This window comes from Protopterus annectens, chromosome 5.part1 (assembly GCF_019279795.1).
Source record: "Protopterus annectens isolate FY-2018-M chromosome 5.part1, PAN1.0, whole genome shotgun sequence".
Lineage (NCBI taxonomy): Eukaryota > Metazoa > Chordata > Ceratodontiformes > Protopteridae > Protopterus > Protopterus annectens.
The window spans coordinates 719,997,737-720,015,453 of record NC_056736.1 but is presented as its reverse complement, the minus strand read 5'-3'; the positions used below and the strand labels follow the sequence as shown (position 1 = coordinate 720,015,453).

General features: G+C 40.1%; 1 protein-coding gene across 1 annotated transcript in view; it reads right to left on the bottom strand.

The window, feature by feature from the left end:
* Window positions 1-17,717, bottom strand: part of MYO7A (myosin VIIA) — a 1,588,820-nt gene that overhangs the window by 1,090,494 nt on the left and 480,609 nt on the right. Inside the window, exon 13 of the mRNA XM_044073349.1 lies at window positions 8,964-9,174. Coding sequence (XP_043929284.1) covers window positions 8,964-9,174 — 211 coding nt within the window. The remainder of the gene's footprint in view (window positions 1-8,963; window positions 9,175-17,717) is intronic.

Genomic DNA, 17,717 nt, shown 5'->3' with positions numbered 1-17,717 from the left:
AGCAGCAGACTCCAAATCCGACTTCAGACCAGTGACAAGTGGAGTACCACAGGGTTCAGTCCTGGGTCGTCTCCTGTTTGGTATCTACTTCTCTAAAGTACAGGCTAACACAGAAGGTCTTTGGCTAATGAAGTTCGCAGATGACTGCAAACTAGGAGCCATAATCGAAACTCCTAACGATGTGGACATCCTACAAAAGGGCCTCACTGAGACGATGCCTGGTGTCAAAGCCATGGCCTCAAGCTCAATGCCAAAAAGTGCATTGTCATCCCCGTTGGTAAAAACTCTGTACCCATGAACTACAACATAGGCGGTAGTATACTTAACACCGAAAGTGTGATAAGAGACCTTGGGACACAGGTGGACAGTAGTCTCTCCTTTGATAATCACATCGCCACAGTAGTCAGGAAATCCTTCTACATGGCACACCTCATCACAAAAGGTTTCTCATCCAGAAAAAAGAGGTCATTGTTCCTCTCTACTCATCACTCATTAGACCCATTATAGAGTACAACGCCCCTTTTGGTATGTACCTCACAAGACATCTACAACAACTGGAAAGGCTGCAGAAATACCTCACAAAGAGGATTACTGGCCTCAAACAGATGCCTTACGCAGACCGTCTCAAAAAACTCCAGCTTTACTCCGTCGCATATCGCCTACTCAGAGGTGATCTCTGCCTAACATACAAAGCTATGTCAAACCCAGAGCTGTTGGACATGCTCCACTTAAAGAAATCACAATCCCTCCGAGCTACATGCTCTAGGGACCTAAACCTTGTCACCAAAATAAATAGAACATGCTGGCGGGATAGATTCCTGTCCCAGAGACTTCCCACACTTTGGAATAAACTACCTATCTATATCAAACAAAGCTCCTCATTAACACTCTTCAAGAAAAATCTTGATGACTGGATGGGAAATAGGAAATTTACCCCAGGGATCAACTCTGTGGCTCTGCTCAACAGTGGCACAGGAAAATAATTTTCTTGGGTGACAAAAGCCAGGGTACCTTTTTGGCTGGGCTTGTATAGGCCCCAGGGCCGATAGCCTAGTACCTACCTATGAACCTAGTATGACTTCAGAATGGCCTGCAGAAAGTTACGGATCCTTTTGTTGACTTTTGAGGAAAAATGTGATTTGTAAAAACCTGCTTGGAATACTTCACTGTACTGTTTATGTGGAATAGACCTAATATGCAATACATGGCCATCAGTTTTCTTTTATCAATATCATCTGAAGTGCATATAGAAATAGTTATAACTGCTAGGTGGGGGTGGATGGTCTCTGTGGAGTGGTGGCAGCTGTCTGTCAAATGTAATTGACACTCTTGTTTGTTCAGTTTAAACAGCTATCTTTCAAAAATAAGGCATAAAATGTATCACAGAACATCCACATCTATAGAGCTAATGAGGGTGGGTGACCCCACACTCCAAAACTGTATGCACAGATTTTGACACAGGCTTAATAATGCCCTCTGCTCTGAACCCCACCTAGTCTGAGAGCAGCTCTGCTCAGAGGTTTGTACAGAAGGTCTTTGTATATTGTGTTGGGGAACTGAAGGAAATGTCATTATTTTTTTACATTTTCTTCTTAAACTTCAAAGGTATGCAAATTTCACTACAGCTTTTGTTAGGCTAGGGACAATGTCGCCATTATTGATTTAACTTTCCTCAGAAACTTCAGACCTGTGCACACAGGGCCACTATAGCTTGTATAGGAGCAGCGTATTATCTAGCAGTAACAAGTACGAAGCATTACCGTGATCATTATTTTTCCTCACAATCAGACATAAGATGAGTATACATTTGACTATCTTTTGGAGGTAAGTTAAGGAGGCATGTTGTTTGTAGACATCTGACAGCAATAAGATGAAATATGGGTTTTTTTTCGATTTCATCCCAGTCTGACATCCATGAGGCACATATACAGACAATGGGTGTCTGAAGCATGATGTATATATGTATCACAGCAAAACTGGAAATATATAACTGAGATTGTGTGTGTGTGTGTGTGTGTGTGTGCGTGTGTGTGTGTGTGTGTGTGTGTGTGTGTGTGTGTGTGTGTGTGTGTGTGTGTGTGTGTGTGTGTGTGTGTGTGTGTGTGTGTGTGTGTGTGTGTGTGTGTGTGTGAGAGTGGGTGTAGGCAGGCAGGTACCATTCATGGATATGATTTATGCAAGTGTTGTTGGATTTATGCAAGTCTTTCTTTCTTTCTTGCACTTCTTTACAGTATATCTACAATTAGGTTTTTGTAAATATTCCTACCCAGGGATTATCCTGCCGCTATTGTATTGTATTTTTTTCATATATAAATATACAGTCTTTGTTGAGTTTATTTTATGTAAATGTTTCTTGTCCATATTACTGTTGTAATGTTTAGTCTTTTTATTAATTACTGTTTTTGGCATGTCTCTAATTGTAATTGGAGCTTTTCTCCTTGGGTCTCCACTGAAAATGGGCCTTTGGCTCAGTTGGACCAACCCAGTTAACAAATGACAATAAATAAATAAATAAAATAAAATAAATATTGTGAACTGGTATTTTGTCAGCACTGAGCATTAAACCTCCTTGGAGACAACTTATTCTTCATGGAAATAAAAATGTAAAACTTAATTTTTTTTCCTTACTCACAAATTTCATTTGGGCCATCACTGGATCAAAAGACTGGAAGAAAAGCTCTAAAATACACCTCTGAGCAATTTAGAACCCCATGATTTCTGGGAGCCTAGCAGACCCCCAGCTTGATACAGTTATTACAGTCTAGTTCATTGGATAAAAAGGTTGTTTAAACCATCTCTGAAATGCACCTCAGAGCATCTAGTACTCTCATGGCATCTGGGGGCATGAAGGAAAGTTGAGAAGTGAGATTTAATTTATTTTAGAAAAGATTTTCATTCAGACCATTACCGGATGAACAGGGTGTTTATAAAACTCATCAGTATCATGCACTTCAGAGGATCTATCTGCTCTCCCTCAGGGCTTCTGGGGGTATAGCGGACACCAGACCCCCAGATTAATGCAGTTCTTATCTCTGCAGTTTTCAGAGTCCTGTCATGCCTAGTTAGGACTTGTGGAATGAATCCAGGAAAAAATAAAGAGAAAGAGAATGTGTGAGAAAAGGAAGGGGAAAAATGTAATCGTGATAGTTTTGGTAAGCCAGGATGGGGTGCAAGATCAGGGGTGCCACCAGCTGATGTGTATGTGAACAGTGGGATGCAGGGGGAAAATGCCATGGAGCCCTTTAACCTAGGGAGCCAGTTCACATAAGGACAGCCATGTCTGGCAAAGTTAAGGGAAGAAATGCATATGCAGTTAAAAGAGCAAAATAAGATGAAAGTAGTGTGATACCATGCAAGCTGATCAACTTAAAATCATCACAGAAAAGATGAGGTCACAATATAATGTAACACATTTTCTGTGATTTGTCATTAATGTAGGTGTGCATTTATTTTATTATTATTTTAATGTATCAAGTTTAACAAATCATTTCCAAGGTGAAGCTTGAGGTCATCTGTTGTTTCAGAACTGAGGACGTGCACCAGTGCTGAGTTGTACTTTGCAGTTTTTGGACGATGACGTGACCAGCAATAATCTACATCTGTATCTATGGCCAGACACCCAAATATGGCTGTTACTTGAAGGGTAACACACTTCTTCTGCTACATGTGTAACCCTGTTCATAGAATTATACTGCAGCTCTCTGATTGGTTAAATGAGTTAAATATAAACTACTGATATACTCAGCTAAAATCTAGGCAGCAGAGGGCTTCAAGAAATACAGCTGCAAATGCAGACATTTCATTTATATACACTGTGTCCATAGCTGGATCTAACATCCATGTTCTGTGCTATAAAAATTGGAACTAATTTCAAAATGAAGATTTCAGTTCTCTCAATTTACTTTTTCCACCTAGCATGACCACTTGTGCAGTTTTATAGCTGCTTCAGTAATGTTTTCCATAAACTTTTAGCCAGCCATAGACTTAAGTAGTTTTCTTAGTATTTGTAAAAGAGAAAAACAACTATGAAAAAGGCTGACAGCTCCTATCTATGTGCAATAAGCCTCAGGTGGTTACATCAATGAATGAATGAATACAAATAAAAACACGATTCAAATGAACTAAAAGGAAACTTTATAGACACCGGCTCAGTAAAGTTTTTATTTAGTTCATCCAAACTATGTATGAATGAATACAAATAAAAACGCGATTCAAATGAACTAAAAGGAAACTTTATAGACACCGGCTCAGTAAAGTTTTTATTTAGTTCATCCAAACTATGCTTATATTTTTATTTATTTATTTTCTTTTATATAAAAAGACTGTCTTATCTGTGTGGTATCCCTCCTTTGTGCATTCACCAATGGCCATTATTAAGTAAATTTCAGTGGCACAACAAGTAGCACACTTGCCCTTGGTGCAGAAGGTTGAGGGTTCTATACCCACCTCCATGTAGACTGACTGCTGTCACTGCAGTGTGGTATAAGGGAGATGCTGCACTCCTGAGTGCTGACACTGCAGTGCGGTATAAGGGAGCTGCTGCACTCCTGAGTGCTGACACTGCAGTGCGGTATAAGAAAGGTGCTGTACTCCTGAGAGCTGACACTGCAGTGCGGTATAAGAAAGGTGCTGCACTCCTGAATGCTGACACTGCAGTGCAGTATAAGGGAGCTGCTGCACTCCTGAGTGCTGACACTGCAGTGCGGTATAAGGGAGCTGCTGCACTCCTGAGTGCTGACACTGCAGTGCGGTATAAGAAAGGTGCTGCACTCCTGAGAGCTGACACTGCAGTGCGGTATAAGAAAGGTGCTGCACTCCTGAGAGCTGACACTGCAGTGCGGTATAAGGGAGCTGCTGCACTCCTGAGTGCTGACACTGCAGTGCGGTATAAGGGAGCTGCTGCACTCCTGAGTGCTGACACTGCAGTGCAGTATAAGGGAGCTGCTGCACTCCTGAGTGCTGACACTGCAGTGCGGTATAAGGGAGCTGCTGCACTCCTGAGTGCTGACACTGCAGTGCGGTATAAGGGAGCTGCTGCACTCCTGAGTGCTGACACTGCAGTGCGGTATAAGAAAGGTGCTGCACTCCTGAGAGCTGACACTGCAGTGCGGTATAAGAAAGGTGCTGCACTCCTGAGTGCTGACACTGCAGTGCGGTATAAGGGAGCTGCTGCACTCCTGAGTGCTGACACTGCAGTGCGGTATAAGGGAGCTGCTGCACTCCTGAGTGCTGACACTGCAGTGCGGTATAAGAAAGGTGCTGCACTCCTGAGTGCTGACACTGCAGTGCGGTATAAGAAAGGTGCTGCACTCCTGAGAGCTGACACTGCAGTGCGGTATAAGAAAGGTGCTGCACTCCTGAGAGCTGACACTGCAGTGCGGTATAAGAAAGGTGCTGCACTCCTGAATGCTGACACTGCAGTTGATATATGGGACGTACTGCACTCTTGAGTGTGTTGTCTTTCAGATGAGATGTTAAACCAAGGCCTCATCTGCTTCAGTTGGTGGGTAGCTCAGGTGGATGCAAAAGATTCCACAGTGCCCATTGAAAAGAATAAAGAACATTCCCTGATTCCCTTACCAAATTTCCTGTAGTAGTATAAATATCACCTCAGGTCTCCCCTGAGATTAGGTTAGTAGCTGAGTGAGAGTAATCTGGTCAACAAACAATAAAAACTGAATACATCTCTGGGACTTACTGTTCACTTTGTTTGAAGCAGAGTACTAGTGATTTTATTTTATCCCATTGATGACAATCAGCGCAGACATTCTCAAGTGAAACGACCTTCAAGATAAAGGTACAGGTGGAGATATTCTGATAGTGCAAGCAAATATAGTGGCAAGAGGATTGGAAGAACAATCAGAAAAGCAGAAAAAATACAGGAAATGAAGAGTATTACAAAAACAGAAATGGAGGGCTGTGAAGTCAGAACAGCCACATTTGGAAATATAGTTTTCTGATAAACTGACACAAATGAAAGGTAAAAGAGAAACTATAATTTATTTATTTATTTATTTACTGACATTTGTTTACTGGGAAAGTCTGGTTGGGCCCCAAGGTACCTATTTTCAGTGGCGGCTCAGGGAGCAAAGTTCCATCCATTTAAAAGGAACTATGCAAAAAGAATATGTACTGTAGCAAATACTGGAATTCAAAAATTTACAAAAATAGAGAAAATTATACAAATATACAAAATAATAGAGTGTGAAATTATACAAAATAAAGTATGTGCAGAAAAAAGGGTAGCTGAATTACGTAATGCACAATTTGGTCAAATATATTTAACAGTTATAGTCTAGGTAGAACATCTTGGAGAAATTGTTAACAGTATTGTATAATAAGACATTTTGGGTAGGATAACTGGATAGTAAAATATTATTAAAAACAAAAAGGGGATAAAATGGAGGGGAAGAAAGAGGGTGAAATTTGAAGAAAAAATAATTTTTGTAGAAAAAGTGAAAGGGGGATTACAACTTGTATAAACAGGATAAAGGAGATTTTGAGTCAGGGATATGCAAAAAAAAGTAGAGATGAGAGGAGGAGGTGAAAGAAAAAGAAAAAAAGACACAAAGAGAAAGAGATTAGAAACAGAACTTATGTTCTATAGAAGAGAGGGGTAGATAGACTAGAGAGCGCTTAGCCAGGATTATAAGAACAAAATAGTGGTAGCATATTTGAGAACATGGAAAGCAGAATCCAGGTTTCAAACAAACTTTGCTCAAACTTTATAAAACAGAAAAGATGAAGGAGCCACACAAAAGCAATACAAATAGCTGAGAGCATGACGTATGACAGAACACTGACTCCTTGAATTACAAAACACTGAAACAAAGTTAGACAACTGCTGTTTTGCCAAACTTGATAATTACAGTAACGGGGAATGGCACACTTCAGTTTTTGTGGGGTTATAAGCACCATGTCTAGGGTGAACCCTCACACCCTCTACTTAAACATTCTTCTTCCCTGAGGCTGCACACTCTGCTTAACAGATGGGTGTAGTGGGAGCCATCCCCGTTCCTTGTGGTGCAGTACGAATAGCACCTTTGTTAAAATGTATTGTATGCTATAATTTCTTGTTATTGCATTTTACCTCTTTGGGAAAATATTGATTCACTGAATAGTGTTTTTTGACTTGCTGTGTCTCTGAAATTGTTCATGGGGAGAGATTAACCACAGGTTAACTACAGGATAAGCAGACTGGAAAGTAAATCGATTTGGGATACTTGAAAGGTTATCTCCAAGGGAACTCTCAGAAACACTCGCTGCATTCCATATTCCCTTAGTGACTCCATATTTAAATTTTAATTTAGTTATTCATTAATAAAGAACTTGTCCTTCCCAAACCCTTCTCAGATTTGGCCCAGAACATGGGGGTAAGAGAAATATGGACAATTAAGAGTAGTCAATCAAGTGGTATGCTTTAGGAAGGAAACAAACCAGAGTAGCAAGATAAATCCCATACAGATATAGGATAACATTTAAACTCCACATATATCATGACCAGAGATCAGAATTGAACTACAGACCTTGGGACTATGGGAGAGAAAAAAATTAATCATTTAGCTACTGTGCTGCCTTACAAAGAGCAAGGATAGCAACAGTCATTCATTCAATCACTGTCTATTTGTTGCCATAAACAAAATAACAAATATCTTAAAGTTTAGTATCCATTTGGTTTTATTTCTTTTGGAAGATTATTTCCCCACTAACTCACAGTAATTCCTATTCCATCTCTGCAAGGGCTGCACTCCATTGAATCCCTAATTAAGATAATCACCCTCAAAAACACTGCATCTCAGACAAAGCAGCTTTCCAACTCTCTCAGAGTTAACAAGCTGCTTGTCAGTGGAACACCATTCAGCCAACAAAGATTTCTCAACGAATTTCGTTTTGATGACCCCAGTAACTACTAACAAAAATTTCAACCATCTGCAGAAGCTCAAGAAAATGTGTTTGTGAAATAAATGTATATTGTTCTCTGACTTGTTGTCTTGTATCTGAGTGGCCATTGGCCATTCTGGGGCACTATAAATAATAACTCTGCTTTGAGGATACACATTTGTTTAAAGAAACCTAAATTACCAAGCAAAAATCTCAAGATTTTTATGGCAGAAAAAAAATTGTTAAAATGCTACTTCCATTCTCCCCTTATTTCCAAAGTTGTACATCCCATGTGAACATTTCCTCATAAACTGAACAGTACAAAACAACTTGGATGATGGAATTTTGGGGATGTATACGTCCCCTATTCAGCTTGCATTTCAAGAAGTGATACATCCATTCTGATGGAAAAAAAACAACTTGGAGTAATAGGATATAAAATAACCTATCACATATTCTGAGGCTATTCTATTCTGGCAACAGTTTTAACTTATGATATCCATTCCATAGCTGAGGAGCTGAGAAGATTTTAAGCTAATTTTCAGACTGTGTGGTACATGATCACATGACACAGAAATCAGAGTGTCACACAAGTTAATGAAATACACTTTTATTTGGTTACCTGCAACCCTTGTACCCTCATGTCTACATCTACACCTCAAGAGATTCATCAAAGAAAACAGTGATTAGCCTCAGTGGAAGGAAATAATTTGTGTTCTCAGAAAATGTCTTTGCTGGACAACCACATTTCACCTATTACAACTTGTCCAGGTTACGTTTATTACAAATAACAGCATTATTATTATCTTATACATTATTACCTGTACACATTCAAGGCTGGCTTGTTATGGAAGTGAAATGTTTGTACTCTGTTACTTTTTTTGGTGGGGGGATACAGACAGGAATGAGAATGAGACCTGGTACATACTCATAAGCATTGTACTTCAGGATTCTAAAACATAGACCCTTAAAGTGGTAATTAGCAAGTGAAGGAAAATAAAACGAATGAAGAAAGAAAACAATTGAACACAAGATGGCCGCCAGATCAACCGTACGTTGTTCCTTGACAAAATATACTCAACCTTTGGGAATTTGCTTTCCTCATCAATCAAAGAAATGATATTCATGGGTTTTAAAGCGATCATGTCTAGTGCATCTTGGTTGTCTGTGAACTCGATATGCTGCCAGTTAATGTTCTCAATGTTGTATTCTTCTTGCTCCAACTTGAAGACATGGCGAACGAAAAACTGTTGCAGGTTCTCATTGGCAAAGTTGATACACAGCTGCTCAAAACTGTAGAAAAATGACAATTACATTAAATATATTCCAAGCAACTTTACCTAAAAGTTATCTATTATTCATTTATTTTATTGTTTGTTAAATGAGGGTATGCTGAACCAAAACTAACCACACTACAAGTTTACAGAGCTGAGAATGAACAAGTGCATAGAAATGTAGAAAATGTTAAACAAAAATCAGGACATTTCTACCCGACAAGGTGCGTAATAAAATATCAATTCATATATGAAACGCTCAAATAAGATCTTTTAAATGAAGACTTCCATTCATCTTTCAATACAGTATTGAAATAAACTAGACAATGACTTCCTATAAGCGGGTCTACAGTGTCCCAGCTTCTGATGAGAGTAAAGGCACAGTATAAGGCTGAAATGTGCATGTCCACATCTAAATGAAGTTTGGCTTTATTGGCCTGAATGTACCAATAAAGACTTAAACAAAAAGTCATGGGCATTCAGAAGCCATGTAGCTGAAATGCTGTTATGGCCTTAAGGGGTCATTTGCATATATCCCATGGGCCTCCATTACAATAGATTTAAGGTATTACACAGTAAAAATTCTTGCTTGGTTGAATTTTTCTTGCAGTTTTTTTTTCAAAATGATTTGTCTGCATGACCTTTTTACTATTTGGTTTGGATGCTAGTTGGGATATTTTGCAGGCACTTTAATGTGTATGGACACCAGGATTGATTTGAAGCTTTGTGTTTCTAAAGTATGTCCAAACAATCCATTTATGGTGTGGTGATGAGGTTGTTAAAACATCAAAACATTCAGGTTCACAATTAGTAAGGATTGTCTTTATTGGCCTAAATATAGTCATAAAGACTTAAAAAGTTGAAAGTCATGGATATTCAAATGCCATGTAGCTGAAACACTGTTATGGCCTTAAGGGGTCAATTGCATGTATCCCATAAGCCTCCATTATAGGAGGTTTAAAGTACTATATATTGAAAAGTTTAGTTTAGTTGAGTTTGTCCTTGAGAAGTTTTTACCCTTTAGTTTGCACCTTAAACTGACCCGAGTGGCTGGCTTACTGTTATCACCATTAAATCTAGTCTTTTCAGCCAATACCTCAGCCTGCCTACCCAACCACGAACTGTGCAGCTACAGCCTGTTAATTGTCTTTCTGTGGCCAGCCTACAATTCTTAGGCAGCCTGAGACCACGTAGCAAAGGCCTCATGTTTACTGGCAATCCACAAAATCCATCAGCTAACGGTGCATTTATATACACAAGTTAAGGGCTGATCTCACACTCTTGTCAGCAAACATGAAGTCATATTTGCTAACATAGTGAAAAAGAAACTACACAAATCCCCACAACACGTAAGTGGATACCTCAGCCACATATAGCTTCATACTCACAAAATCCTAATTTTCACATAGACAGCATCCATTCCTGCTACCACCACATCAACACGTACAGCTGCAATCAATCATCAACTGAAAAAAAGGCAGTGCCTTTAAGACAGACACAGACAATCGTTAAAATAAGATAATAATACCAAAAATGCTGCAGTTATTGATGACTCCATTGTCAGTGATACAGACTATACACTCACCAACCAGGAGACAAAGAATACGGTGACCAAAGGTTCATAGACAATTATTAGGCTACCTGCCCTTATGGGCCTTTTTAAGCCTAGTCAATTTCCTTTTGGTGCTTGAATTAACTTATACCTTTTGGTTTTAGATAGGCCTTACCCATCCAATGGTCAATAATTATTACCCCTAGTGGGAATAACTGGAATCATACCATCATCATCTTTCAGCTGTTCCCGTTAGAGGTCGCCACAGTGGATCATCTGTTTCCATTTCTTCCTGTCCTCTGCATCTTACTCTGTCACACCAACCACCTGCATGTCCTCTCTCACCACATCCATAAAACTTATCTTAGGCCTTCCTCTTTTCCCGTTACCTGGTAGCTTCATCCTTAGCATCCTTTTCCCAATATAATCAGCATCCCTCCTCAGCACATGTCCAAACCAATGTAATCTTGCCTCTGGCTTTGTCTCCAAACCTTCCAAACTGGGCTGACCCTCTAATATACTTATTCCTAATCCTGTCCACCATCGTCACAGCCAGTGCAAATCTTAATATCTTTAACTCTGCCACATCCAGCTCTAACTCCTGCCTTTTTGTCAGTGCCACTGTCTCCAACCCATATAACATAGCTGGTCTCACTACCCTCTTGTAGACCTTCCCTTTCACTCTTACTGGTACTCGTCTGTCACAAATCACTCCTGACACTCTTCTCCACCCACTCCATCCTGCCTGTACTCTCTTCTTCACCTCTCTTCCACACTTACCATTACTCTGAACTATTGACCCCAAGTATTTAAACTCATCCACCTTCACCACCTCTACTCCTTGCATCCTCACCATTCCTCTATCCTCCCTCTCATTCACACACATATATTCTGTCTTAGTCCTGCTGACCTTCATTCCTCTTCTCTCTAGAGCATATCTCCATTTCTCCAGGGTCTCCTCCACCTGTTCCCTACTTTCACTACAGATCACAATGTCATCTGCAAACATCATAGTCCACAGGGACTCCTGTCTGATCTCATCTGTCAACCTGTCCATCACCATTGCAAATAAGAAAGGGCTCAAAGCTGATCCATGATGTAATCCCACCTCCACCTTAAACGCATCCATCACTCCCACCACAGACCTCACCGCTGTCACACTACCCTTGTACATATCCTGTACCACTCTTACATACTTCTCTGACACTCCCAACTTCCTCATACAATACCACAACTCCTCTCTAGGCACCCTGTTACATGCTTTCTCTAAGTCTACAAAAACACAATGCAACTCCTTCTGACCTGTTCTGTACTTCTCCATCAACACTCTCAGAGCAAACATCGCATCTGTAGTGCTTTTTCCCAGCATGAAACCATACTGCTGATCACTAATCATCACATCCCTTCTTAACCTAGCTTCCACTACTCTTTTCCATAACTGCATGCTCTGACTGATCAATTTAATCCCTCTGTAGTTACTACAGTTCTGCACATCACCCTTATTCTTAAAAATTGGTACCAAAACACTTTTTCTCCATTCCTCAGGCATCCTCTCACTTTCCAAAATTTCATTAAACAATCTGGTTAAAAACTCCACTGCCATTTCACCTAAACTCCTCCATGCTTCCACAGGTTTGTCATCTGGACCAACAGCCTTTCCATTCTTCATCCTCTTCATAGTTATCCTTACTTCCTCCTTGCTAATCCATTGCACTTCATGATTCACTATCCCCACATCATCCAACCTTCTCTCATTCTCTTCATTCATCAACCCCTCAAAGTACTCTTTCCATCTGCTCAACACACTCTCCTCGCTTGTAAGTATGTTTCCCTCATTATCCTTTATCACCTTTACCTGCTGCACATCTTTCCCAGCTCGGTCCCTCTGTCTAGCCAATCTGTACAGGTCCTTTTCTCCCTCTTTAGTGTCCAACCTTTCATACAACTCTTCATATGCCTTATCCTTAGCCTTCGCCACCTCTCTCTTTGCCATGCACCTCATCTCCTTATCATACCATACTGTAGATAATTTAAGGTTACCCACATATGGAACAAAGAATTTAGCAGCTGCCTCTATCCATTAGTAGTAGAAGAGGCAGTCCTGGGGAAGATTTCCTATTACCCACTCACAGAGCCCAGTTGCACTTGAACATGGACAAAGATGAGATTTGTTTTACATGAATGGGGAGTCTATTCCAGAGCAATGGTATCCTCTGTGAGATATACCTGTCCCTCCAGACCACACTGTTGATGCTGCAGAAGAGGTTTAGATAACTGGATTGAGTACTTCTGGTGCCATTTTACTTGCTGATGTGCAGCAAATCCATTAGTAATGCCTTGTACACCAGACAATGGTCATTCGTTAACACTCTGTAGTTTACTGAGTATAGTGAAATGGCGCTGAGTCAGTCCATGTAGGACATATTGTTTAAGCCTTGTATCCTTTTAGTATGGTATCTCTGTGGGGGTTACAGTTGTTCCATGGATAGTTACATGCCAAAGGGGGCATTCTATTCAATTACTGGCCTTATGAGGGCTGAATAAAGGGAGAAATTGACATCTCTAGATCTAGTTGCAATCTCTTTGTTTATAAGCTGTGCAATATAGGAGTTAGCTCACTGTCCACATATGTTCCGAAATCATGAACAACTGGATAAGCTCTCACAGACTTACTGTTAATGTGGTAGTTCTCCAGGATAAATGATTTCCCAAAGGATATTATAAGGAATTTTTTGGTATTTAGTTTCAGTCCATGATTATGGCACCAGTTGATTGTTTGGGACAGGATAGCTATGTCATTTGGAGGTTAAATAAGTCATCTGCAAATGTAGTCAGTCAGAGTCCTTCCATACTGGGTTTTACTTCAGAGAAGTAGATATCAAACAGAGAGTTCCCAGCATCAAATACAGGGGGACTCCACTGGTGAGTGGTCTCTTTGCAGAGTTAGCTTTCCCTATTTTGATCTTCTGTGTCCTATTGCCAGTTGGCAATTCAGCAGGTGAAGTAGGGGTTTACTTTTTAGCTACACCTTGGGGGGGGTTGTCAAAAGCCTTGGCCATGTCGATGTATTCTGTGTGCACTGTTTTACATTCTTCCATTATTTTGATGACCTTTCCAAAGAAGTCCACCAGGTTGAGTAAGCATGATGCATCCTTGACAAATCCAAACTGAGACAGGTGCAATGTTTGGAGGTTCCCGCTGTCTTTATTGATTAGTTCCATAGGTCTTTCCATTGATTTGCATATGAGGCTGGTCAGACTTATAGGTCGGTAATTGCCTGAGTCTGTGGAAGGTCCTCCTTTATGCAGGGGAATAATTCCAGCTGTTTTCCGTTCACTTGGTACAAAACCTGTATGGAAGCTGAGGTTGAAGGAAGAAGGGGGGCTAACTCATGCTTCATGTTATTAAAAATACATTCAGGAATATTGTCAGGACCCATTGATGAAGCATTTTTAGCTTTTGATAATGCTTTCAGGACTTGATCTTCTGTGATAGCTAGAGGTGAATTGGTTGCAAGTTTATCTTGTGGGATATTCAGGGGAGACAGGGGTAAAGTTCAAGCTGAATTCATTGCCCAGTAGGTTAGCTATAGCTTCAGCTTCACTGTAAGTAACATCATTCACAACCAGCTCAGGGCATTGCTGCATTGTGCGTTTTTAGTTGTGTTTGCAATCCTGGAAGCACAGTGCTTTGCTATGTTCTGCTTCTGAGACTGCAAATATAACTAAAAAGGCCTTGTGATTGCCTTTGTCTTGGGTGGATATTTTAGCTGTAGACTCGGCTTTGGTGGATTTTATTAAGCCCCTGATCTAATGAAGGGTTGATAGCCTGAAAACGCTTATCTGTTCAGTTTTCTTGTTTTCTGTTATTTTATTAAAAGGGGTTTTAAGGTGGCCTTGGCTGTACTGACTGTACCATTTTTTTCTGCTTTTACTTTGGTTTTTATTCGGCATCGGACTTTCGCTGCAGTTTGTATAGTTTTTCTGTTGTTACGTTATTAATGCTCTCCAGAACCCCAAATAAGGGCATGACTTTGTTGTTTCTCATGACAGAGTGAATCATTTCGGCCAGTCCACCCTGAAGGAGATGAAAAGAGACAAATATGCTTAAGGAGGAGAAATCTCTTGTGTTCAGTGGTACTCAGTTCACAGCTAGAATGATTATAAGTGTAGCTAGAGCAGGTGAAGAGGGCAGCCATCCTGGTGTCAGATGTCTGGGGACATGATTGGGAGATGCCGATCAGTGGTAGTGAATGCAACCATCGCATTTGCAGTAGGGCCTAAAGTGCCATGGCTTCATTACACCATGTAATGCATTCAATGTTTAGAATGTAACAAGCCACTTGTTAAAGTTCCAACAAGTAAGCAATTTGCTACAACTGTAAAAATGAAAGATGTACCTAAAGTTGGCATTGCTGTTGAGGAGTTTTTTTTTTTTTTTTGGCTCAACTCGGTTGCAGAAAAACATTTTTTGTACCTCAACTTGAGAGGTCAAGACCTTTTCTTTTCCCTCAACTTAGACTTGAGGAGGGGATAGCAGATCGAGGAACTGCACCAAGTGCCACAACAGCTAGTCACGGCTGTCGATTATTTCTTCACTGACAGTTGTATAAATGGTGTCATGGGGGCAGTTTCTGATTATCTAGGAGAACATTGTAGAAAGACCTTCCTGTTTCACCATACATGGGCTACAGCTGTCCTTAAAGGATTTTGCCATACTAGCAAAAGACTTTTTATTAACATAGTCAATACAAATTTGCTATGCATCAGGGCTGCTCTGGTGAACACAATAAGCCTAAAAGATAAAATGCCTGACTTGGAAGTTTACCTTATCTAGGAAACATACATCTGTATAACTACAGAAAACTGATTCCAGTCTATGGAAAGCTCCCCTTCTGTTTTAGGATTGACTGCATATCACTTGTTCAGGACCACTAGCAGCAGTGAAATATATCCATGTTTATTACAGATCTCACATCTATCTCATTCAAAATTACCTCAGGCTGTGTTTAGTACAGATCCAAACCACTCTGAATAATATACAGTTTACTTTATTGGTAATTACGGGTCCAACCCTATGTCCCCAGAAGAACAGATTGAAAACCTAAGCATGCTTCCCTAAGCACAAGTCAAACAAAATACCTCTCTTATTATATTCTTTAATTACCCAAATATCAGTGGGTATGCCTACACCCATCTACTGACCTTTTTCAACAGCACCAGATGCCTTCACAAAATAGTTACTCTCACTACTACAGACCCAAAACTTCTAAACCTTGTCTTCACAAACTGCCATGCCCTACACTCAGCCCCACAGGTATTCCCTTTCCTAATTAAATCAGACCATTTATCCATCATTTCCTTCCATAAGACCAGCCTTCCTCCTAGTCCTAGTGATCCATCTATATTCAGAGACTTCAGCAAAGGGGTTTCGGGCTGGCATAATGGTTAAGGTGTTTACCTCACAAATACAAAGTACAGGGTTTGATTCTCACCTTTGAAAGGGAAAATGGCTAGGTTTAAGTTGGCCCAAAGGAGCGACTAGCCTAGTACTAACCTAAGAAACCTAACAGTTACATTGTATCAATATTTTCAAAACGCATACAGTTTTCAAACACCCTTAATCCATGAACATTAACATCCCAGTCCTAAACAAGAAATTGTATGACCTCTTAAATTATTGGAGAGAGAAATCTGTCCCCTTCTATTATAAGCAAAACAATAAGTACAACAAACATCCAATTTAGTGGCCAACTCCCAAATGTTTTTACTGACAATTGTGTCTTTGTACAATAGTCTGTGGTCACTGCATCCAACTCCGATACTGCAGGAGCCCTTTCACAACGGCCATTCTCCCAAACATTCTCACTGAGAATTTTGTCTTTGTAGAGTAGCCTGTGGTCACTACATCTGAACTTGATATTGTAGGAGCTCTGTTAAAAGAGCCAATTCCCAAATGTTTTCACTAGGAATTTTGTCTTTCTACAACATCCTGTGGCCACTACATCTGACATCAATACTGCATGAGATCTGTCACAAGGGCCAACTCCCAAACATTTTCACTGAGAATTTTTTCTTTGTAAAAAAACCCTGGGTCACTATATCTGACCCAGATACTGTTGAAGCATTGTCACAAGGTCCAACTTCCAAATGTTTTCACTGACAATTTTGTCTTTATACAATGTAAGCAAATTTGACTTGAATAACCTTGCTGTTAGTCAAATACATACCTGCCTGTGGTGGAAATTGGCTTTAACCACCCCCACCCTGAAAGAGTAGTCCTTGCACTCTAACCACTTACAAAGATGGCCACCATCCTTTCTCTTGACCAATAGATCACACTGTATATGCCAGTTACTTAGCATTCCTAGCTGACACGTTTCTGCATTCAGGAACTAAAAGAAAACCTGTTCTGCTTTTTTCTTCACTGTTAATTGCTTTGTATTGGCTATAAACTGATTATTCTCTGTTATAATTTGACCTAAAGGTGAGAGAGTTATAGTAGTAGAATATATTGCTAAATATCACCTCAGTATTATCTCTTCTTTTACTCAATTGGCAACTTCCTTCAAAGTGCAGGTATGTGTTATATGATATTACGTTTCTATTTTTGTATTTGTTCTATGACTGTGCAGAACAATGAATAGACCTTGGCAGTGTGTTGTACTTGCATCAGTTTCATTAAATCTTGGATCTACTTCATATCATCGACTTAACATTTAATTGACTTTTATAACCTTGAGACCTGGAGGGAAAATATTACCCAGGCTGCATTCTACATGAACTACAGAATAAACTGGCACCCCACCTAAGCACCATGTTCAATCATAGCCTCACCTCAGGCTTTGTGCCCACTGAATGGTGCACAGTGATGGTTATCCCACTCCACAAAGGGGGAGCCACCATGGACCCAGGGAACTACCTCCCCATTAGCCTAATGAGCCTGGTCTGCAAGGCCATGGAACGTATCATCATGGAACTTATAAACAATGACATTGATAATCTCCAAAC